At 38.1% G+C, this 24,456-nt stretch overlaps 2 protein-coding genes across 8 annotated transcripts in view; one reads left to right on the top strand and one right to left on the bottom strand.

The window, feature by feature from the left end:
- Positions 1–13,720, top strand: part of SON (SON DNA and RNA binding protein) — a 31,100-nt gene extending 17,380 nt beyond the window's left edge. The window contains exons 7-12 of one of the 4 annotated variants that reach the window (XM_012186164.4): positions 4,670–4,780; positions 5,794–5,910; positions 9,977–10,124; positions 11,836–11,907; positions 12,009–12,124; positions 12,644–13,720. In XM_012186164.4, coding sequence (XP_012041554.3) covers positions 4,670–4,780; positions 5,794–5,910; positions 9,977–10,124; positions 11,836–11,907; positions 12,009–12,124; positions 12,644–12,802 — 723 coding nt within the window. In that variant the 3' untranslated portion in view covers positions 12,803–13,720. Of the gene's footprint in view, positions 1–4,669; positions 4,781–5,793; positions 6,766–6,931; positions 8,823–9,272; positions 9,353–9,976; positions 10,125–11,835; positions 11,908–12,008; positions 12,125–12,590 lie in introns of those variants that run through there. The other 3 variants (XM_015092358.3, XM_042229344.2, XR_009600740.1) reach the window with 3 other exon arrangements.
- Positions 13,721–13,777: 57 nt separating this feature from the next.
- Positions 13,778–24,402, bottom strand: DONSON (DNA replication fork stabilization factor DONSON). Of its 4 annotated transcripts, none has more exons than XM_015092365.4 (10): positions 24,066–24,402; positions 23,264–23,344; positions 21,984–22,187; positions 20,881–21,059; positions 19,493–19,671; positions 18,792–18,873; positions 18,579–18,683; positions 17,549–17,747; positions 16,184–16,396; positions 13,778–14,580 (listed from the first exon to the last, which is right to left on the bottom strand). In XM_015092365.4, exons 1-10 carry the CDS (start codon positions 24,369–24,371, stop codon positions 14,443–14,445), a joined length of 1,686 nt encoding a protein of 561 aa, XP_014947851.2. In that variant the 5' UTR covers positions 24,372–24,402; the 3' UTR covers positions 13,778–14,442. The 4 variants fall into 4 exon arrangements, 2 of the variants coding, with proteins under 2 accessions (XP_014947851.2, XP_042085409.1); XR_009600759.1 differs by lacking the exon at positions 13,778–14,580 and adding an exon at positions 17,182–17,430 and having other exon boundaries at positions 16,285–16,396; XR_009600758.1 differs by lacking the exons at positions 13,778–14,580; positions 16,184–16,396 and adding exons at positions 16,922–17,085; positions 17,182–17,430.
- Between the last annotated feature and the right edge of the window lie 54 nt (positions 24,403–24,456).

Here is a 24,456-nt window from a genome sequence, read left to right as displayed (position 1 = left end):
TTGGTGACATTTTATGGGAGCATTGAGTCTTGATTCCCTGTCAGGGGTTGAAATAAAGATTTTATATAGAAAAGGAAAGTTCTTTTTAAATGGTCAATATTTTAATTGAATAGTGCTTTGAATTTTTCTACCTGTTATTTTTTCATTTTAATAAATATAATTGGAATTTGTGATTCTTTAGTTTTGAGCATAAAACATAATCAGGCAAAGATTACAGATTTGATCTCAGCTTTGCTATATGATCCTTAATCCTACCAGTTGTGCACATGAGTGCTCTTTGAAATAAGTAAGAGTGGATAGACGTGCATGGATCAACATAAATCCATATCCTATGGAAATACCAACTCATCACACTGTGGGCTGTGCTGCCATAGCATCGTCTTCCTACCCAGAAGCCAACCAGCATCATCCTCAGTAAAGAGTGACTGCAGAACCTTGATCATATTTGTGTGGATTTTTATTTATAAACAATGAAACCAGAAGTGTTGGAAAACATTTTAAAACTTGTCCTTTGGGGGCATTAATTCTCGGTAATAAAGATAGCAAAGCCTTACTGGGTAGAGGATATAAGTGTAGTCTCTGGCGTAAAGTTTCCTTACTTCATGTCCCATTGGAGCTAAAATTCCCTTATGGTTAGGAACTCTGTGTTTTGAGGTTTAAGAAAACTGAGTTCTTGTGGTAAAATGAAAATTTTAAGTGAAAATGAAACACACAGGTCTTGGCAGTGCTAGAATATTATATACAGCTTTTTTATTCATTCTTCTCTCTTTAGATTCTCCCAGGTTATTAACATGGAATTTCTTTACCATTTAATGGTTTACCTAATCCTCCAATTATTGTAATTCATTTAAATGTAATAAACTAAAAACTGCACTAGAGAATTTTATGTGAAATAATAAAAAGACTCATAAATCAGGTTTTAAAACCAAGCCATATAACTCCTGAGGCATTCTGTATTTAGTGTGGCTTTTGTTTATGTAGTTGTCATTTACTTTGTATTTTATTAATTTTTGCTAAATATTTTAAATCATGTTTTGATGCAGGCTAGGTGCTTTTTCTTTAACTCTCTTAAAAGTTTCCTTTTATATCATCATTTAATTGGAGATACCTGCAGCAGCAGCAGCAGCAGCAGCAATTTCTTGTGTAGGAAGTAATTTGCCTTTTACAGGTAGTATTTTTTCCTTACCTGAATGACCACCTTTTAATAATTCTCATTAGTTCTTTTATAGCCTTTTACTGACTTTTTAAGAATTATTTAAGATAATTGTTTTATTTTTGTAAACAGTTGGGTTAACACAGGGCGGAAGGAAAATTGACTTAGAAGGATTTTTAAAATAAGGAAGATGAAGATGCACAGTTAATAACTTAGGTTGTGAAATGCATACTGCAGTGTCAGTTACATTAGTGTTCTATTAGTCCTGACAACATTTTAGGTTACAGAAATGTTGCTGAAGTAGAGGAGTGAAATAACTTGAACAGGTTTTTATTGATGTGTGAACTGGAATAATAATTCAGGATACTCTTTTTATGTGGATTTCACCTTTTAGAACAAGCCCTAGAGAGAAGGAAATAAAACATTTCCCCCCATCATGACGCCTAGAATATTACTACACATTACATAGAAGGTCTGCTGTGTATTAGTGAAAATAAATTTGCTTTGTTGATGATAGCTTGATAATAGTGTTCTGCAGGGTTTAAGATAATTCCTGCCCCCTGTCCCTGACTTTTTAGCATTCTAAAACTTTTAGCATCATTTTGGTACCTTTCACACTTGACCACTTGACTGTTTTTGAGCAACATTAAGTTAAGACTCATTCTGCTATGTATTATAGTCTGGTAGTGGTGGTATAGTTGTGTATGACTCTTAACGACCCAGTCGACTGCACATTGCCAGGCTCCTCTGTCCATGGAACTTCGCAGGCAAGAAGACAGCAATGGGTTGCCATTTTCCTTCTCCAGTAGTTATATGCTTTATATAAACACAAATCCTATGCAGTCCAATACAGTAGTCATTGAGCCACTGAGAAATCAGTTCTTTAATTGCACTAGGCACATTTCAAGTGCTCATTAGCTTTCACTGTAAAAGTTCTGTTGGACAGTGCTGTTCTAAAGGGTAGCTGTGATGTTTTATGAGTTTTTTAATACTGATTCAGAACCTTGGTCTAATCTTTGAATATTAATGTTTTGAGAATTATAGTTGGTTTTTTATTCCATATCCTGAGTTATCCTGGCAACTTGGATATATGCTTTTTGATATAAACTCTTTGAGGATTCTTAAGAGATTAAGATGATCCTGATTGATCCTATTTTGGGTATGTTTCTTTACATTAAAAAGTACAAATATGAAGTTAATAGTCAAATTCCTATTTGTTAATAAAGTTTTGACATGAACTTACAGCTCACTTGGTAAGGCTGTTGAAGAATACATGAAGTTGTATTTACCTTAGGAAAAAAACTAGTTGTAATTTTATCTAAATTTATATTAAATCTCAATGTTGATATATTAAATAAATAAAAGTTCCTTTCAGAGTGAGATGTGAATTTAACATAAAATACTGAGATTTGAATGAAGTTTCATCCTGAGGATAAATGATGAGGTATTTAGGTTACCTGCTTGCTTAATCAAGGTTAAAAGAAAAAAGTATGAAGATATAAAGTGTCTTCAGAAGGATGAAGTCACAGATAGGTATGTTAATTTGCTTTCCAGTTGGGAAGAAGTAATTTTATTTTAGAAAAGTTGGAATTTTCAGAGCCATCCTAACTACATTTTTATGGCTAATTTACAGTTAGAAATTGGGGTATCAGAGCTTGGCTTGGTGGTGGGTAGGTACATTTTCCCTATTATCTCCTCTGGATTTCAACTTTTTAGAATAAAAACCTATTATTTATACCTAAACACCCTAATGCTTAGATTTGTAGACGAGTATGAAACCCACAGTAATTCTGGCAAAGTTAAAGACTAGTATTTCACACATATTTAATGGGCCTCTAAAAATCACTTCATTATCTTACCTGACAGGTTTATGAAATATTTAAGGCCAAAAAAGAATGTGATTCTGATCTAAAATAATCTGGATTCCCACTTAAAAAGTCACAGCAGGTAATCACGGTTGTAATAGAAGTGAAAAGTGGACATGCTGTGGTTTTAGTGTTTCAGTCTGCCTTCACCTATATATGCCCAGAAATGTTTCAGTTAGTGTGGATAATTTACTAAGTTAACAAAGAAGTTAGGATCTTCTATTAATGAGATCTGTGAGCAGTCTGATTACAGAATGAATTCAGTTTAATTCTGCTTTCATTTAAGGACGGCAGATATATAGAAACCTGTACTTCTTGGTACCTTGTGGAAGAAAATTTTAATTTTGCTAAAGGAATGATACTAGGTGACTCAGCAAGGTAACTAAGAATAATGAAGATAGGAAAAAGGAAAATTGGCAATCCTTATGCATGAGATAGAATTATTCTCTAATAGTCACTTACTCTTAATTATATAGGTCTTATTTTTAAAAGAAGTATTTCATAATTACACAGTCAAATTAGAGGTTGCCGTAGTTTGGCTTTTTTAAAACAACTTATCTGTTAACTTGCTTTAACTGACTTCCTTATATCTGTCACATCTATGCAGCTGCTACTGGTTATTCTTTTTATATGAATTCAGGAAAATCCTCCCATGTCAGATAACTATTCTCTAAAAATGAATTTCTTGGATGAGATACTAGAAAATATTACTGGGTTTAGTAGTGTTAGAAGAAAAGTATTAAGAATTGGTGAGTTGACACAAATCATCTTGAGCTCTTAGTGTTAGAACTAAAAAGCATCAAATACTTGATTTTTTTTTCCTCTATGGTTGAGCCTTTCACAAATTTGGTAAATAGGATATTTGGTCTAAAGATAATCTTTGAAGTTTTCCTGGATATTATGAAACTTCTTAAAAAGTTAAGTCGCATCTGCTTAGCATCAGCTTTTACAGGTAGAACCTGAGCACTGAAGAGGCAGACCTAAGGCATTTCAGAGATACTTTAAGTGCTCCAGTCTGACACTTGTGCACCCCACAGACAGTCTAACTCCTATCATCAGTGCACATACTAATGAATGGAAAACCATACATAATGAATATATTCTTTGAAGAAGCTGAGTTCTTTGTATCAGACTTAACAAATCACCACAAGTAGGTGAAAAGGTGCAGCCATCAGTAAAGGAATGGTCTTTGACATGGCAGTGGTTTTCTCCTTGCTTATTTAAGAACCTTGCTTATTGCCTCTGAGGGCTATGCTGAGAAGCAGGATAAAATGAAAACTCCAATGATTATTTCGCTAGGGAAGGTGAGAGATTTTTAAGTTCTTCATGAAACTTTCTATGATTGTAGTTTGATGTAGTAGAAAATAAGAAAGCAGTTGGATTGAGTTCATCTGCCTGATACTTTGTAACTTACCTTAAACAATCCGCATCTATCTTCCAAGGTTATTTTACCTTTTAGAGTCTTCTCCCTGCTTTACAAAATTATATATATATATATATATATATATATACACATTTTTATATATTTGTATATACAGAATTTTATATAAAACTTTGGTTTTTGACATGAAGCAACTAAAGATGTGAGCATTTTTCATAATTTAGGGAGTCTTTGGTTATTTGAGATAATTATCTATGTTTTCTTTCTTAGCCTGTGGACATCTCTACAGCAATGAGTGAACGGGCACTTGCTCAGAAAAGACTCAGCGAGAATGCATTTGACCTTGAAGCTATGAGCATGTTAAATCGTGCTCAGGAACGGGTATGTAGTGGTTTTAATGTCTAAATGATATTTTACTAACTAGAGGGTTGTGATATAAGTAAACTCTGTGGCATGCTGTTGACATGTAGGTCTTTGAAAATCATTTTTCTAGCAAGCTTTCTTTAAGTGAAAGTGATTTGGGGCTTGATTATTCAGTAAATGTTGTGTACTATGGGGCAGGAATTATTTGAGAGAATAGAAATAGAAAAAATTACCTGCCCTCATAGAGTTTGTAATCAAATATATAAAAATAGTAGCTAAGTGCCCATAATAGTCTTGTGAGACATTTGCATTTGCATTTAGAAAGAGTGGCTAAGTGAGGCCCAAGGCCACAACATTAGTAGGGGAACTGGGATCTGAACTAGACAGTCTGAATCCAGTCTGTGTTTTTAACAGTGGACAGCTGCTCCATACATTCTCTTTCTATGGCAAATATATGGGGACAGTAAGTACATGTTCAGACAAATAGAAAACACTGCCTGACAGTTCCAGGTGTTTAGTAAATATGCTTTGAATGAACGACAACTAATTCTTTAACCATCACAGTCTTTGAGTGACCAGTTTCCTATTTTATGTTTTAAGCATGTATCTTGAATTGATTCTTGATTTATAACACTTCAGAGAAAGTAATTAAAAATTGAGACTATCAACGTTTATTATCATGCATTTATGAGATATGTACGGAGGGTAAGGATCCTTTACCATGTGAACAATTTTCTGTATATTTTCATGTATCTGTGTGATATTTTGAAGAATAAGTATCACAGCCATGCTTTTCAGTTGATAGATATATATTTTAAATTTGTTGTTATTAATGGGATCCACTGAATGGTTACTGAACTGCTTTGGAATGTTTAAGAAAACAGTTTTAAAGATATTTTTCAAAGTTAAATATTTAAGTTTGTTATTTAGTCTTTGTGGGAACCAAATAAACCATTTCATTTAGAGAATTAATACCAGTGGCATTTTAACTAGAGAAGTAATTTTACTTAATTGAGGCCTTTTTTCTTCAGATTGATGCCTGGGCTCAGCTGAACTCTATTCCTGGCCAGTTCACAGGAAGTACAGGAGTACAGGTTTTGACACAAGAACAGTTGGCCAATACTGGTGCCCAAGCCTGGATTAAAAAGGTACACAACATATGCACATACAAAAGTGTCCATGTACAAAGTTAAAAATTTTAAGAAAATGTTTTATTAGAAATGTACAAAGAAGCCAGTGAATTTAACTAAAGGTCATGAGTAAATGTGCTATGTGTATATACTCCAGGATGGACAATGAAGATGGATTGATCCCTGAGACAATGGCTAATGTATAAATTCGGCTCAAGAGCCACTCAGTTTATATCCTGCTCCTGGGTTTTGTCAGGGTGGTTTTTAAACTGTGTTTTGAATGCTAACAGTGTATCTCAGCGGCTGTTCAGAATATTCTACAGTTCCTGTTGGACAACTGATCTTATGATTTCAAAGCAGTGGTTCTCAGATTTTTTTCTCATCATGGGATACTTTATTACAGGTTCATTTTTGGTGAATCACTGCCCCCAAGAACCTTCTGCCAGTTGGTTTTCCGTTCCTTTATTCCTTTGCCCTTCTTTCCCCCTTCCTTAGTGCCCGTCCCTCCTGTAAGCGCCCTTGGCCCCTAGTCCTCACTCCTGTTGTGACCTCCAGCCCCAGGTCCATGTGGTTATCAGCTTTTGGTTACAAGTGGTTGGGAGCCCCTCCCCCCCGTCAGCACTGCATGTGGTGGTCTTGCCAGGGGACTAGAAGGATGGGGGAGGATGGCTGAAGTGTGGGGAGGGCGGTGCTGAAGGGTGGCGAGATTGGCTGGGATGGGGGTGGAGAAGACTTATCTGTGGACCACCATTTAGGCCCTGGTGGCCTCTGGTGATCCACAGGTTCAGTTTGAGAACTACTGATTCCGTGAAAAAACAGGATATGTAAGACGTAAATGCAAGGGAGAGGACGGACGCCTCGTGCTGTGAAGATGTAGGTGCTCCTGGTTTCAGATTCCTGCAGTGAGACATGTGAACTCCACCTACGGCTGCCTCATTGTTGGGGGAGTCTTAGGTGGTTACCAAGGGCTTTCTGAAGAAACGGGTTCTGGCGAAGGGATGTGGCTTGGTTGGATGGGTGATGGGGAACTTTGTTTCAGGAGTACTGGCAGCATAGCAGTGCTGAAACAGGGAGGCTGCCTGGTCTAACGGATTGGGAAGGTTTCTTAATGGCGCTGTACTCCTGACTCCTGTTGCGATCGTGGCAAGTAATTACTTGGAATTTCAGTTTCCAAGTGCCTTCTTAACTGCCTCGCGGGGTGGTGATCGATGTAATGTCATGGGTAATAGAAAACTGCTGAGTGCCAGTGAATGAGCTGATTTTTTCTGAAAAATCAGATTTTTGGTTGCTTTGGACCTTTTAATCTCATAACATTTCTTTTTTCAATTTTGATAGCATTATCTCTGGTGATCTTATTAACAAATTAATATAAAGCATACCCTTACTTTGCCTGCCCCCGTTTTTGGAGCAGCAGAATAGTTGCACTAATAAGTATGATATACTGTGATTACATAGTTAAGATTGGTTAAAAAGTGAATGTAGTTTACTAGGGGTTGGTGTTGGAAAAAAAGATGAAAATTAGAAAAATTTTGGATTAATTACAGTATTTAAAATATGAAAGTGATTCGTGTAGTGCTTGAAAAATGGCTTTCATCTCATTGGGAATAATTATAAATGTACATAAATTTATTTTAATTTAATACTATCTAATGGTGAAGCTGAATACTCCATATTTCAGAAAGTTAGACTTGAGGCTTTTATGGGTGTTTAGGCACATAATAATTAAATAGTCATGTACATTACTAGGTAGAAACTTAAGAATGTGATTCCATTGCAAAGTGCTAGTCTTCATTTGTACATGGAAGTTCTGATACATATGTATTGTTAAAGACTTGTAAACATCACTTAACTTTTAAAAATGATTAAATTGGGTTCCTTATAAACTTTCCTTTTTCTTTTTGATTGCTAGTCCTTGTAGACAGTTGGCAGATTTTAAATGATGTAGATGTAGATCATATTTGATAAGTTACCAAGATAAAGATGTGTTCATTTATCACACCATATTTTTGAATAATTACAGAAAGTGCTTTCAGGAAACTTCCAATTTGTTGCTGAAAGATACATGCTGCTAATATCAATTAAGGCAGGAACATTTTACTCAGAAAAATGAGCAAAAACATGGACAAAGGTCATTAGGCAACTATAATATTCATCTTCGTGGTCAAATATCACAAACTCCTTGTTTCATTTAGAAAACTTTTTCAAATGTTGATTCATACGGTGTTCATTGCCTTGCTGTAGGGCAACACCCTCTTAATGTTAAGGACTACAGGGAATGCCAGCATTCTCCATATTTTTTCATTTGCTGCCGTATACTCTTAGATGAAAAGGAACGAGTTTTATTAGTAGTAAGAAAAAATTCGAATGGTTATTGATTTGAAAGAACCTTTATTTTCTGAAATGATTTGGACATGACCTGATGAATATTGTTTACTATTGTAGTCTTATTAGATTAATTAGCTTTTTGTTGAACTGTATATACACCCTGGTGTAAAGAAACATTTGAAGATAATAGAGGACGGAAAAAAAATTGGAAACCTACGTTATTTGGGGAGTTGTGTTATACTCTGCACAGTTGCCCTTTTTTTTAGGAGTGTTTCCTGGAAAAGAGGGGCGGATGAACCTGAAAGTAAGTAAAAGTCATTCTAGGTGTGTAGAAACAAGGCAGTTGGTACCCAAGCATCAGCTAACTTTTCTCTCTCTACATCAACACTGCATGGCCTGCACCACATAAGGAACTGAACCAGGGCTATGTTTTTACCTCCACAGCTGCCTCCTTCCATCAGAGCACCTTGTTGAACTTAATGTCTAGTCACATACCATTGGCATGTCATACCATTGGCATGTTTTCTCCCCAGCTTATAATTAAATAGCTGGGGGGGTGGGGAGAAAGGATATAGTTTACTACTGTGTAAAACCAAAATTAAAAATTGAGTAGTAACTTACCAGTGGAGGAAGTGATTACACTGTGTCCAGAGCTACCAAAATTTTTGACTCCCTCTGTTGATAAGTTAAATGACTTTTGCTTACATTTGCTAGAGAATGTACATGTAAAATACTTAATAACAAGGGGAAACAAGACATGATTTGGAGATTATATTTTAAATGTTTAAAACATGACCATAAAGATCCATAGTAGAATTCAGTCATTTGTTACATAATACATGGATGCCCTTTAAAAAGAGGCATCACTTATTTCTTAATGTGTGGAAACAATTGACTGTTGACCATGCTAATGTATATAGTGTTGTGCATCTTATGACATTAAGTGGTTTGCTGCTTTGATGGAAATTATGGTTCAGTGGGTTGGATACAAGAGAGATGATTGTTCACAGAATAACCTGTGAACTTTCACCCCTCTGTATGGAAACTTGTTTCAGGGCCAAATCCTTGTAGCTGTCTTCTTGCCCCGGTCAGTGCCAGCCCTACTATTCACAACACTGCTGCTACCGAGGCCTAGGTATGTAAACATTTAAGGAGTTTTTTAAAAGTCTTTTAACATCAAGCTAGGTTTTTAAAAGAGTTCAAATTCAGTTTGGTTTAATTACAGGGTATTGTATGTGCTATCTTTTTGCTTCATAGGGATTTTCTAAGTGTAATATTTATACTTATGGTAGAATGGGGGAAAAAAGCTTTGGATGATAACAGTATGCTTCTTCAGTGTTCAAACTATTTCTAAATGATTGCTGGGCTTTATTCATTAACTAGGTACACCTGGGACAATTAATATTATTGACTGTTTTAACATTGCCTTCTTTTTATTTTGCAAGCTAAGAAGAGATACCAGTGAACCTAAATAGTGGACGAAAACAGGAGTGTTCTATTTTTTTTTTTTTGGGAGGGGGGCACAAGGGCCACTGTTTTAAAACTGTCATTGACTTATTTGACTTTTAAAATACTGTTATGTTTATGTGAAAATAATTAGAACATACACACTACAGTATGTCTATAAGTATAGAAGCATTTCATTGCTATAACAGATCTAGAAGTAAAGTAAGCTTGCTTTCTTTACAAAGTTACACTGAGTCTGTAGTCAGATTCTAACTATAAACTGGGGATCTTTTACCTTTCTCTCTTTGGATAGGATCAGTTCTTAAGAGCAGCCCCAGTAACTGGAGGGATGGGAGCCGTTTTGATGAGAAAAATGGGCTGGAAAGAAGGAGAAGGATTAGGAAAAAACAAAGAAGGAAATAAGGAACCTATCCTAGTTGATTTTAAGACAGATCGAAAAGGTAAGATTTTTTTTTTTTTGTAGAATGTTTATTATACCTCTTTAAACATTTAGGATTTCATTACTATTATAAATTCATAAATTCTTCTGATGTTAGTGATCCTGAACTGGGGGCACTTCGTATAGTACAGAGTTAGGAATAAAATGTTTAACCCATTTTGAAAGCTTTGTACACGTAACAGGTGGAGACACTTAATTTGAGGGTAAAAGGCAGCCTTTGTTACGTGTAATACCATGATTAGGTTTTTAATTAGATTTCATATTTAGAAAGTAGGATTTCCATATTTTTCCCTTTTGACAGGGAACATATGCTTCAAGGATTTATTCTGTTTCTAGAATTTATTATTTCTAAGATTTTTATTCTGCATATTCTCATTTCCTGTTAAGAGTTCTGTTTAGTCTTCACTTTGTAAACCCTTTTGCATGTCCCTTTTTATCAAACTCAGTAATTGAGTGTTGAGGCTGGAGAATAGACCAATTGCTGACAAGTGCTACTCTTTAACACTGCGTTTTTATACTTGAAATAATAATGTCCACTGTAGAATCATACAGGGCTGCCAGCTAAATGAGATTTAGTTTAAACAGGATTTTTTAAAATTTAAAAGTTTAAAACTGAAATTTACTTTTCTTATCTTTGTGATCAGATAGTTTAAGTTGAGGTTATTTAATGCAGTTAAATTGTCATGCTAATGAAACAACTAGCTCTAACAAATTATATATTTTAAAAAGTGTTTGTGAAAAAGAAAATAGAAATAAAAATGTTTTGTATCAGAATCTCTACATTGTCATCCAGATGATAACTATGGTGCCATTTTGTTCCATATTGGAGTGAATTTATTATATTGTTACTCAAAAATAGGCTAGATATAACACAATTCTGTAATGTAGTACTAGTGCAAACATTAGAGAAATTGAATGTCACACTGACATTGTACTGCTTTTATACAAGTTGAATAGATTCTTTGTTCACAGAGGGTAGTTTATTGGTAGAAAGCATCTGTGGGTACATTGCATAATTCTAGGGAATAGTCCTTCAGAATTGTGCAGCATGGCCTAGTTTTGGGAAAGCATAGTGGCAGAATTTGTGAAGAATTCTCCCTAGCTTAAATGGAGAGCATTGATTTTAGATAGTAATATAGCTAAGCCCCTTTTGGAAAGGGAGGCCGACATCTCACATTTGAAGTCAGAAAGAAGAAATGGGAGAGAGCTGTTTTCACTTTTCCCATTTCGTTTTGGCCTAAAATCCTTGAATTTGGGGGAGCATACTTAAACTGAGCATTTTTTAACGGATGAGAAACCTTTAGAAATCATTTGCAAATAGCCACTTTTTTTTTTTTTTTTTGCCACTACTTTTCAAAGACGGGGGAGCCTGGTGGGCTGCTGTCTATGGGGGTGCACAGAGTCAGACACGACTGAAGTGACTTAGCAGCAGAGTGGTTGTTAATTATGGCAATTTATATATGTGTTCACATATTGTTTTTCTGAATATTTTTATACAGTTTCCAACAAGATAAATGAAGTTTGGATATATGTATAGAAATGTCAAAACAGGTTTATATAGAAATCAAGAGTAGTGAGTGTCTGTTGAATATTTTATTTGAGGGCATGGATTAAGATTCCTACAGAGGGAGTAGTTGTTTTGCCATATTATAATTTTAAATCTTGAAATGTATTCAGTGATCATTGATTTTTTTTTTTCTTTTTTTTTAAAGGTCTTGTTGCAGTAGGAGAAAGAGCACAAAAGAGGTCCGGAAACTTCTCTGCTGCAATGAAAGATCTATCAGGTGAGAGTATGATTTTGAATTTCTTCTTGTCCCACCCTCCCCTTGAATTCATAATTTGTTGCCACAGGCGTGGAGATAATTAATTATTTTTCTCTCTGCAGGCAAGCATCCTGTGTCTGCCTTGATGGAAATCTGTAATAAGAGAAGGTGGCAACCACCTGAATTTCTCTTGGTCCATGATAGTGGCCCTGATCATCGCAAACATTTTCTCTTTAGGGTAAATATGAATTTTTGCGTTAATTTGATAACTTAATGTTAGAGGGTGAGGGATCAGCATTCTGTGATCACAGGGTTAATGTTTGTGGGCTGGGAGTGTGAATATGTGTGGGTAGAGCGGTAGAAGTTTTAAACATTAAGTATGCTTCCCTGTTTTTTCAGTATTGGAGGGAAAGATGTGGGCACAATCTGGTGAACAATTTTGTTGACCTTTTCTAGTGGAACATGGGGAATTAAGTGGTTTTTAATCAGGTTTTTTCTTTCCCTTCAATTTGGAGACCTGCTCTTAAATTTGCAGTCCCTTTTCCCAAATGATGTGCTTCTTTTGGGGTTGAGATTAATTTGACTCACATAGTATAGGTTTTATATCTTTGTAAGTTATTTTTCTAGGATTTAGTGAAAAAAAATACAAAGCTAATAGATATTAAAGTTTGATGCTGTTCTTATTGTATGTTTTTCTTGAATAGGTATTGAGAAATGGAAGCCCTTACCAGCCCAATTGTATGTTTTTCTTGAATAGGTATTGATAAATGGAAGCGCTTACCAGCCCAGCTTTGCCAGCCCTAATAAGAAGCATGCTAAAGCCACAGCAGCTACTGTGGTTCTTCAAGCAATGGGCCTTGTACCAAAGGACCTCATGGCTAATGCCACTTGCTTCAGGAGTGCCTCACGTAGATAGATTGAGGTTTTATATTAATCATTTCAGATAATTTTACTCTGCATCAAAATGTATTTCCTCTTTAATGTTGTAAATATTTGGCAATTTAAGACATTGTGTAAAAAAGCAATCTGTACAAACATCTCCAGGCTTTGATTTTTGTACCATGGAAATTGTATTTAACCATACAGGGTTTTGGTATGTTTATATTGTTTACCTTAGTGATGTATTTGTTTAAGTGGCTAACATCCAAACGATTGTTTGAAGGCATCCGTAATCTTCAGTGTGGAATGTTAAAAATAACGCTTTTATACTGTATTTTGTACTATGATGTAACTCCCCTTCCTTATGGCTCGGCTGCTGTAACACTTGCCTGTAATCAGTGAAGGGCTGTGCACCTTGTACTAGTTCACAATGGGTTCTGCTGGACAGATACTGGGCCAGTGTTACTGAGTTAATCAAGCAAGATCTGTTCCACAGGGTTAATGCCACCACCTCCCCTTTCAAATTTTGTAGAGGTTATAAAAAAAGACAGTGGTATGTTGTGTGGTGATCAGCACAAAGTCCTGCGTTTCTGTCAGAGCCACTTGGGCCATGAATGAGAAGGGAGTCAAAATGAAGTCTGACTAGAATTTTACTGCAGAGGCCAAGTACATTTAGTATGGCATTGAGTTGTGATATAGTTTTACTTTGATGTGCATTTTGAATTTCAGCTACACCTAGATAGACGTAAAATGATAATTAAAATGCTGTAACCAACTTATCTAATAAAATCGGCACCCAGCCACTATTTTGTTGACTATGAGAAAGTTTAAGTTTATGTTAATTTTTAGGGTCTGATAGAATATTTCATGTGTATTACAGTGGTATTCATATGCTATGTCTCTAAACTTTATTTTCAAAAGCTTAAGGCCCAAATATAAACTTCTCTGGAATAAATGTGGTGTTTTATTTTCTGGATTACAAAGTGAACACATACTTCTTCACTACTGTTACTTCTTTACCCAATGCTTTTGATTTCTAAGCACTTTTATTTAAGAAAATTTGAATGATATATGTATATATATACACACACACACAAATAACCTACAAGAACATATTAAATACTGCTTTGTTATGACAGCTGAGCGAACTTTACAACTCTTGACCCTGTTCTATACGGAATACAAAATACCCTAATCAGAATGAACACGCATTAAAACAAGTATTTGAGAACAGAGGAATCATAAACAGGCAGGAAACCAGCTAAGGTGGAAGCACCATCAATCAGCCCAGTAGATAAGCTGACTGTTTCCTAAGCCAACTGTTCATTTTGCCCCGATGCTGTTACTCACAATCTCTCAAGATAATTGATCCTAAGCCTCAATTTCCATTTGCAATGAAACACTTATTTTTCTACCATTTATAATTAATGGACCTAGAATTTTCATTCAAGTTTTAAAAAAGTTTTATCTTCATCAAAAGAGTAAAAATGATTTTCAAAACCTTAATCCTACTCTTAAGCTTAGTGCATGTAATAAAAAGTTACTGTGAAAGAATAATATTTGTAAACATTTGGGTAACTTCCAAAGTGAACTTTAAAGCCAAAGGTATAAGAATCTTGAATTTCCGTGCTAGAAGGGTTTTTTCCTCACAGATTCCTTTTAGGCTTACTTTGGTGTTCAGGATCTCCAGTTATAAATGTAGTCACTCATTTCCACATGCCGTAAGGACAGTTTTCCCAGGATTGGTGTTTGACAAAGGTGGTCCAAAGTTTTAGGGTGCAATCCACAGTTGGCAAGCTCTTCATGAACAGCCTCCTGTGAAAATTTGTAAGGAAGTCAGTAAAAAGCATGAGTCTGAACACTGAGTTTTAAAAATTAACATGGGATCTTTGACAGATTTCTCATTGATTATTACAAAGGCAAATTTATCATGATCAGTAGAAGCTCACCCTGAGAATTTCTACACAATGACAGCATCCCCAAATTCTAATTTTGGTTATTTTTACAAGTCTGGCAAACTGCTAAGTTTAAAAGGCCTTATAAATAAAAATCTACATGTTTAAAATTAAAGGCAAATGCAGAAAGCAAAGAGTAGCTAAAAAGCCTCTTGAAAGTGAAAGTTGGCATAAAGCTCAACATTCAGAAAACGAAGATCATGGCATCTGGTCCCATCACTTCATGGCAAATAGATGGGGAAACAGACTTTCATCTTTGTGCTCCAAAATCTCTGCAGATGGTGACTGCAGCCATGAAATTAAAAGACGCTTACTCCTTGGAAGAAAAGTTATGACCAACCTAGATAACATACTGAAAAGCAGAGATACTACTTTGCCAACAAAGGTCCATCTAGTCAAGGCTATGGTTTTTCCGGTCGTCATGTATGGATGTGGGAGTTGGACTGTGAAGAAAGCTGAGCGCCCAAGAATTGATGCTTTTGAACTGTGGTGTTGGAGAAGACTTTTGAGAGTCCCTTGGACTGCAAGGAGATCAGCCCTGGGATTTCTTTGGAAGGAATGATGCTAAAGCTGAAACTCCAGTACTCTGGCCACCTCATGCGAAGAGTTGACTCACTGGAAAAGACTCAGATGCTGGGAGGGATTGGGGGCAGGAGGAAAAGGGGACGACAGAGGATGAGATGGCTGGATGGCATCACGGACTCGATGGACATGAGTTGGAGTGAACTGCTGGAGTTGGTGATGAACAGGGAGGCCTTGTGTGCTGCGATTCATGGGGTTGCAAAGAGTCGGACACGACTGAGCGACTGAACTGATACTTCAGTTTTTAAAGTGTGTGATACGTATCTAGAAAGTTTTGTATCATGTGAAACTTACCAAGTAGCACTCTCCCCCACCTCCCCCCAGCATCTAAGAAAAACTTAACATAGAAAAAAGGCACGGGGGTTAAATAACATCCATAATTATTAATCTTCCAATAATAATTTATAAAAGGAATTAGGCAGTTCTGCATCTGAAAGGACAACGAAGATAACGCCTTTTGTTAGGGAAGTTCTTCAGTAAATGTTTCCTACAACAGTGTGAATTCACAGAATTTATCTCCTCAAAAAAAGTCATTTTTCCCTTCCCCTTGCTAATTAATACTTAGTACAGTTTAATAACTTAGAACATCAGTTTGGCTCATCACAAATGACTGATTTCCTCCATCCATGTAATTTGAGAGCTTCTCTGACAGCTCTGTTGGTAAAGAATCTGCCAGAATGCAGGAGACCTGGGTTCGATCCCTGGGTTGGGAAGATCCCCTGGAGAAGGGAAAGACTACCCACTCCAGTATTCTGGCCTAGAGAATTCCATGGACTGTATGGTCCATGGAGTCAGAAAGAGTTAGACAGGACGGAACGACTTTCACTTTTATGTAGTTTGAGAAGACTTCAACTAGATTTGTTTACCCACTGTCTACTTACCTTATCCACTACTTTATCCTTTGGTGGGCAGATATTAAATACAGCAGTTGGCTCATGTGTATACAGTCCTGCAGAAAACGACCCATTCTGTGAAGACTGGAGTAGCATCGTCACAGAGTGTAGAGCGTGAGGCATAATGGGGCCTGTAATCTCCAAACTAAACTGATTTCTGTAGCCAGAAAGACCTTGTGTCTTCACATTCACACTTCGAGCCTTCAATAAAATTTTAAAGAAAGTTATGGTACCATCTCTCAAGCTTTTGTCCCCAGCTAAAAATGTGATCAATAACTTCTCATTTGGGTATTCTTCTCTTTAACAGTTAGGGAACAAAAGTAGTTCATAAGGTCCACCACAAGAAAGTTTCGTTGAGTAAACCTGTTCAGAAATTCTCAGCTTCCAGTACTAGTTCTAAAGAAAATAACTTCTAGTAATGGTATCCTTCGTGGTTTTTTAATGCACATTCAATGCATAATATTAGGAAAATAAAGATTCTGTTGCTGTTATTCACCATGTAATTCACATCAAAACTGCATGTGTATTTCTTCAACAATATGGAGAGGGATTCTTTTCACTTAACCATGATCCAGTTTTTGAGACCTCCCATAATTTGAACATGGGGCTTCCCCCGTGGCTCAGTGGTAAAGAATCCACCTGCCAAGGGAGGAGATGCGGGTTTGATCCCTGGGTCGGGAAGATCCCGTGGAGAAGGAAATGGCAACCAACTCACAGTATACTTGCCTGGAAAAATCCCATGGGCAGAGGAGCTTGGTGAGGCTACAGTCCATGGGGTCACAAAGAGCTGGACACGAGTTAGTGACTAAACAATAATGTAATTTAACATAACATTCCTGGTTGGCTCTTTCAGTGGTTCAGAAAGATGAAATGAAATTAAGCAACTTTTCCTATGGCAATAATTCAAATACAACATTTCAAATAATTAATATAGTTCATATAATTCCTTTGAAACAACTTTATATCAAGGAATTTTTTTTACTCACAGCAAAGAAAATGTGCACCATGTAAAAAAGTTGTGGTTTAGTCACTCAGTTGTGTCTGACTCTTTACGACTCTATGACCCCATGAACTGTAGCCTTCCAGGATCCTCTGTCCATGGGATTCTTCAGATAAGAATACTGGTGGGGGTTGCCATTTCCTCCTCCAGGGGATCTTCCTGACCCAGGAGTTGAAATCCATGTCTCTTGCATTGCAGGCAGATTCTTTACCACTTAGCTACCAGGAAAAAGCCCCTATAAAGAAGTTGAGCTATTAAAAAAACCAAGAATTCATCCTATCAAAAAAGGGGGAAATATGTCTTTGGAAGTTAGGTGATGACAATTAGTACAGAATTTCTTTCCTTTTTATTACCTTAAGCATTTGCATTGTGGCACCTCGGAAAGCTACTGGGGATAAGAGGGTTGGTGGAAGTCCTGCCTGTGGACCTGAGGTAGCAATTAAACTCTTACAGTTGATCAAAAAATTTAGCAGTGTAAAGGTATTCATTCCCTTCACCAACACAACAGACTCTGGTCTGTGATCCATTTGTACTTCATGTATCTCTTTACGCCTGAACATGACAATCAAGGAAATTACAAATACAAATCCCATACCAACAGTAACAGCAGTTATCTTAATCTTGACTCACCAGCAACCCTTTTCCCTACTCCAAATGAAATGCTCTTGCTAATTCTCTTCACTGCAATCATGAAAGTGAAGTGAAAGTGTTAGTCGCTCAGTCAGGTCCGACTCTTTGCGACCCCATGGACTGTAGCCTGCCAGCTACGCTGTTCATGGGATTCTCCAGGCACGAGTATTGAAGTGGGTTGCCATTTCCTTCTCCAGGGGAATCTTCTCGACCCAGAGATTGAACCCAAGTCTCCTGACTGCAGGCAGATTCTTTACCATCTGAGCTGCCAGGGAAGCCCTTGCAATTATAAGGCATCCTAATAATCAAAATCATTTCTTTATGACCATCTGAATCTGCTAGAAATTGATATTCCTGAGAAAAATGAATTTCTTCTTTAGTCAAAAATCCATTCCATTCCCCTCCCCAAAACGGAATATTTTTACTTAAAAAAACTTCGATTTTTCTTGTTTTACTGCTCTTACGGGTTTGCTTTTTAATGTCATGTGGGGAAGTTAAGTTTGAATATGATCTTAAGGATACTTTAAGATAACAGTAAAAGAAAACTTCCAGTCAATATTACATTGCTCAAGAGAATTCCCTAGTGGTCCAGTGGTTAGGACTCTGACCTTCCACTACAGGGGGCATAGATTCGATCCCTGGTCAGGGAACTAAGATCCTACATCCTCATCAAAAAAAAACAAAAAAAGTTACATTGCTCACTAACTGAATTCAGTGAAACTCAATCTGAGTTAACAGTAACTGAAAGGATACAGCTTGATAGAAAGTACGTCTGGTTTTTTAATTTTATCTTGCACACCCATCTCTTCCAGCCAGGAAAAACCTTCTTCTTCATCCTCATCACTGACGGCTTGCTCCCTAGGACATTGCTACAGTTAGTTAGGGTTCACATTTCATAACGCTGTTTCCTCAACATTGAATCCTTACGGCACATGGATGATGTAAAAGGTTATCTTAATCACATACTCCCCATGTTGCAAGCCTGTTCCAGACGCTTTCCTCTTCTCAGGGCCATTTTCTTTTATTAAAGGCAGAGAAAACTCAATATCTACATGAGAAAAGAAAAGTGTAACTGTGTTATATTTAATATACTCTGAAAGAATTAACAGTCTTATTGACTTGTAGAGAATATTTGAAAATGAGTTTCTACACTTGATCATTAAGGCAGTGTTTTCCATGCTTTCTTGACAGCAGCTCACAATACCCAAGTATCTCCTTGAAACAAATGGTTGTGGACAATATACATTCTCACTATACTTGGTAATCTTTCATCGAGTATATATTACTCTATTTCCTTTTTTAAAAAAGTACTGAATAAGTCCACTGAACAGACTTCATGATCTACTAATGTGTTGACAAAGTTTATTAATCAAGTTATTAGAAGAGTGTAGATAATCTGTACTATAAAAGAAATTCTACAGGAGTATATTCAGATTGGGACTTTTCAGCTTGATATATGTTTAGAGACAAGAAAGGGAATATAACTTAAAGCTATGTACAACAGATAACTTAATTAAATGCTAAAAAAAAAAGTGAAGAAATGAAGTAATTTTTAAAGTAACAAGATAAAAGTTGTAGAAGATAATTCAACTGTTAGAAGACAGTTCAAATTTTAACTTTTAAGGTGTTTACAGTTTGGTATTCTCACTTTAAAGGTATAGTTTTACCTTCGTTTTTCATAGCTTCTCTTATACCTCTAGTTGTAGGAGATATGAGAGCTGTGATGACATCATCTCCTGCTAATCCTGCTGCACGGAACAGGATAGTAAACTGATAGGTACAAACGTAGAAATAAGGGCAAAGTTTTGTCTTCAGCAGGTTATATAGAGAAGTAAAGCTCACAGACCTATGAAGAAAAATATTTTTCTTTAGGAATTATTAAAATGTCAATTCAATGTTGAAAATTTTTATATCACTTGATCCTCACCTGATTTTAAACACAATTATTACAGGTAATGGTCTGAATTTTTCCCATGACATAGAACTTGGCTTTTTAAAGGACTGAAATTGGTCACGGGACTCACTGATGAATTCTAAATACTTTAACAAGTAGCATTTAACATTTAAATGCTTGCCATTTTTTCTTTAGACAAAGCAGTTGATATCAGGTTGCTGACTTTTAATAAGCAGCTTCTACTGATGAGAAGAAACACAGCCACTAACAAGAAGTAATATTAAAGAATTATGTCTCTATATAGTCATCAAACACTTATATACATTCTGTAACTACATAAAGAGAATAAGAGCTGGAAATTTCCTGTCAGCCTAGTGGTTAGTACTCCTGGCTTCCACTGCAGGGTTGCATGGGTTCTAACCCTGGTTGGGGACCTAAGATCCCACAAGCTTTGCAATGCAGCCAGAGGGGGGGAAAAGGAGTGAATAAGAGCTAAACAAGTAAACAATTTGAGAAAAAAAAAACTTTGGCAGGGAGTGGCCTGCACCACGCAAAATGCAGGATCTCAGTTCCCTAACCAGGACTGAACTTGGGCTACGAGCCCTAACCAGTGGACTGCCAGGGAATTCCCCAAAAGTAAACAATTTAAATCAGTTTAAATTGGTAGTCATGGCTGTTGTTTTTCAGTCGCTAAGTCATGTCCGACTCTTTGTGACCCCGTGGACTATGCATGCCAGGTTGCCCTGTCCTTCACTATCTTCGGGAGTTTACTCAAATTCACATTCATTGAGTCAGTGATGCTATGGAACCAATGCATCCTCTGCTGCTCCCTTCTTATGCCTTCAATCTTTCCCAGCATCAGGGTCTTTGCCAATGAGCTGGCTCTTAGCATCAGGTGGCCGAAATATTGGAGCTTCAACATCAGTCCTTCCAATGAATATTCAGGGTTGATTTCCTTTAGGATGGACTGGCTGGATCTCCGTGCTGTTCAACAGACTCTCAAGAGTCTTCTCCAGCAGTTAATTATTAACATTTTAATAAAATAATTCAGAAGGACAGAAAAATCCATCAACTAATGTCCAATTACACATCATAAATAAGGAAAGAATACTGCTAAAATGAAAACTCACTATGAGATTCACAAATTTTTATTCATCTTACCAGTCACTCATTAACACGTGTTGCAGGGTGTCATCATTTGACCATGGAGTTGTCTTTCCAGCCATTTTTCTGTCAGCTCCGATACGAGGGAACAATGGCAGCCAAGACAAGGCAGGGTGGAGCCAATAGATGAGGCTCTGCTGGAAAGCACAGCGGAGCTCCGTGGAGAGTTTGGGATCCTAAAATCCAAAGATGGTATTGGACAGTTTTTGCCCCATTAGAAACACAGAATTTAATTAAAAAGACATTGAATATACCAAACATTTATTCTTCTGTAACAATGTGTTAACAACAGTTAGAGAAGCTAAAGTGTAGTTTATTATTGTTCGGGAAAACGTTCCTTGCCAGCAACTGCAGTCTGTTAACCCACATATCAGAAGGACACCTAGACATAGAGAGGAACATCTGCCTGTCTCCACCATCCTTGAGAACAATGATGATCATTTTTTACCACCAGGGCAGAGGTGCGTGTGTGTAGGTAACACTATATTAAACTCCTTTGCCTCAAAACGCTTTCAAAAGTAGCCAGTAAAAACAGATAGTCCCAATCACAAATCACCAGGATCTACTGATTAAAAAAGAGGTAACCAAGGTAATCTCTTTTAACCTAGTTTGAGTTGAGCTGCTTGAAAGTAATGGTAATTACATTTTCGAAAACCTTTCTAGAACTCATTAACTCTACTAAATTTACAACAGATTGTTGCCCAAGCGGGTAAGAGCGCATTTAAAAAACACAGTATACAGTATATGAGAAAACCAGTAAAATCTCTTTGCAATCCTACTCCTCAATTGCTTTTCATTTCCTTCTATTTTTTTTTTTCTCGCAAAAGGCCTTAAAATGAATAGTTTAGTTCAAACAATTCTTGCCTGCAACAACGAGTAATTCTCAGGACAGGTCTATAAATTTAAGACAGTTACTCAGTATGATTTTAAAAAGTATATGAGTGTGGCATTTGGAAAATAAAATAATTTCCCACTTCTCTGTGTCTTAAATGTCCAAAGAAAAACTTAATGGAAGGAAATGTCGCTGACAGTTTGCAGAGAAGTACTTTTTATACTTCATTTGTTACTTTAAAGCATTAGCTATTTTCTCACAGGATTACCTGTATACTTTGAGGCAAAGTAACTTCTGTTGCCCTGCAATGCTGGATGATACCTTGAGCCTCTTCCTGGGCTTTCAAATGATCTGCCCAGGTAAAGGGTTGAGAAGAGGTGAAAAGGAGTCGTGTTTTAATGCTCCAGTCCACAGGTAACTCAGTACTTTCTGAGGGTGGAATATCAGATTCGGAGAATGATACATGAGGAGTCTTTTAGAAAACAAAGAACACAAAAATTAGTAGAGTACTAAGGAAAAAACCCTTCCATCTACAGGAGTCATCCACGAAACATGCTCATGATTACTGAAATCTCAAAATGTTAGGAACTGTACAATAAATAACACTGGAAACTAATTACACACTGTGAAAGCGTCCAGAAAGAGCTATACTAAACCATTAACAGTGACGTTACCTCTGGAAAGTGGGAAGTTGTTGTTGTTGGGGGTGGTGGTAGTGTTGGAAAGGCAGTTTTCACCTTTTATTATAGTTATACATAGTTTAGTCGCAAAAGAAATACTATTTTCATGATCATAATTTTTAAAAATCTGCTATTGATACTGCTGTCAAAACATATATCTTCCAAGCATTTTTAGCTTCCCAAACTCTGGAGCCAGGGTTAAGCTGCTCCTTGCAGGGAATCTGGCCTCTGATCAGCCTCTCAGGCTGGTTGAAGAAGTGTCCGCTGCCTCAAACATTTCCCCCAAACTGTCTGCTGTCCAGTCACTGTTCTCCACATTAAAATGACTCTTTTAAGTGATGCTATTTAAAAATAATAGGGAAGGGGGAACCATTTCCAACCGACCTGAAGGCCATTTACTTGCAAGGAAGGGAGACTGGGTCTTGGGGGAACTCTTCTAGCCTGCTCCCCTCTGGACAAACCATCACCAAGGAAGTAGCTGAGGAATGGGGTCGAGAGCAGCATGTGGTGTTGAGGGGGTAGGACGGAGGTTTAGTGATATGCCACCAGCTGTGGAACTCATCTGGGGACTTGGTTTGCAGATTCAGGGTGGGATAAGCCTGGAGGCACTAGTTCTGAGTGATGCGTTGGACTTGTCACTACCTATGAAAAAGAAACCTCACCTCTAAATCTGCTTTAGCACTGGTGCCATGATAAACTGTTACTACTACATACAAAGTCCTTTATCAAGGCTGATGCTGGCGGTCCTTTCAAGTCTAGTAGAAATGATCACACAGGGCTCTCTGGTAAACGATTTTCCAAGTACAATGCTTCTCAGCAGTCTGAATTTATAAAAACATACACTCTAATGACATTTCAAAAGTATTACCTGGTGTAATTCTGTAATGGCTCTTCTTTCAGGAACCTTCTCTTCCCAAAGCAAATCATTTTCTTGATTAGAATCTAAAAACTGAGGTGAAAAAAATGGTCCTTTTAAATTCTAAATGATGCTGGAGTTCGCTTTAAACCTGCAGAACTTCACCTGGCATACAAGTTTCTTAATAAGTCCAGGAATTCACAGGAGCCCAAATCTGAGTGTCACAAAACGCACGGGGAAGAAGGCAGGTGGTCTGCACAACTGATAACTCAATGATCAATAATCTCAACTCAAAAGATCCAAAAGGTTTTGGAGTAAGACAAATCATTCATGGGGTAAATTCTGACCCCCTGATCAATCCTCACCATTCCTCCAAATCCAGAATAATTTGGAAGGCGACAGAAGAGACGCACTGAATGCCGCAGGAAAGAGGGTCCTGTATTCTTCCCCTCAAACGGGGGCCTTCCCCGGGTGGCTCCAGGACGACTCGGAGCCACCCGCCCACTGACCTTTCACCCTTCCCACCCCACGGCGGCCGCCTAGGCTCCGCAGGCCGGGCACCGGACGGGAGCGCGGGAGATGCAGGGTCCGCTCCGCGGGACCGGCCAGCCCCGCACGCCCCGCGGCCGCTCGCGGAGCGCACTTCACGCCGCCCCCCACCCCCCACCCCCGGGCACCCTGAGGCAGCGGACGACTTCAACTCGGTGACCATTTCCCTCCCGGGACGCGAGAGCCCGCCAGCTCTACTTCAGGCCGAATCGACCCCCGGACTGTTACAAGAGCCCCCTCGGCTCCCAGGCGCGAGGACACTCACCGGGCTCGGCGCCTCCTGCTGGCCGCGGGGAGGGCCCTCGGGAGGCTCGGAGGCGGCCTGTGGCCGGTTGTCCAGGCGGGCGAAGGGGTTCCTTCGGGCCCCTGCCGGGCCGCCGCCGCCTCTACCCGCCGCCGGGAACGGGCGGAGGGGCAGCCCGGCCGCTCGGGCGGCGCGGCGGGTCGCCGGCTCGGGCCGCTCCGCGGGCGACGAGGCGGCGCCGAGGCTCCGACCCCTTTTCCGTCGCAGCCGCAGTGTCTCGGGAGGCCTTTTGAAACTGGGCGAATAGCCGGGCACAGACACGGCCATGACGCGCGGCGGAGGCCGAGGGGGCCGGCCCGGCAGGCGCTTCCCGCGCGCCCGGGCTCCGCCTCCGCCGTGACCCCGCCCCCGA

The sequence above is a fragment of the Ovis aries genome, chromosome 1 (genome assembly GCF_016772045.2).
Source record: "Ovis aries strain OAR_USU_Benz2616 breed Rambouillet chromosome 1, ARS-UI_Ramb_v3.0, whole genome shotgun sequence".
NCBI classification, from domain to species: Eukaryota; Metazoa; Chordata; class Mammalia; order Artiodactyla; family Bovidae; genus Ovis; species Ovis aries.
Note: the sequence above shows the minus strand (reverse complement) of the source record. Positions and strands in the feature narration are given on the sequence as shown.

Excerpts from the sequence above, each read along its gene's own strand:
- DONSON (XM_015092365.4), bottom strand. The coding sequence starts at position 24,371 with ATGGCCGTGTCTGTGCCCGGCTATTCGCCCAGTTTCAAAAGGCCTCCC. Across the intron at positions 23,345-24,065 it reads AGCAGGAGGCGCCGAGCCCG|TTTTTAGATTCTAATCAAGA; the intron begins GTGAGTGTCCTC and ends TTTTCACCTCAG. Across the intron at positions 18,874-19,492 it reads AGAAGCTATGAAAAACGAAG|ATATTGAGTTTTCTCTGCCT; the intron begins GTAAAACTATAC and ends TTTCTCATGTAG.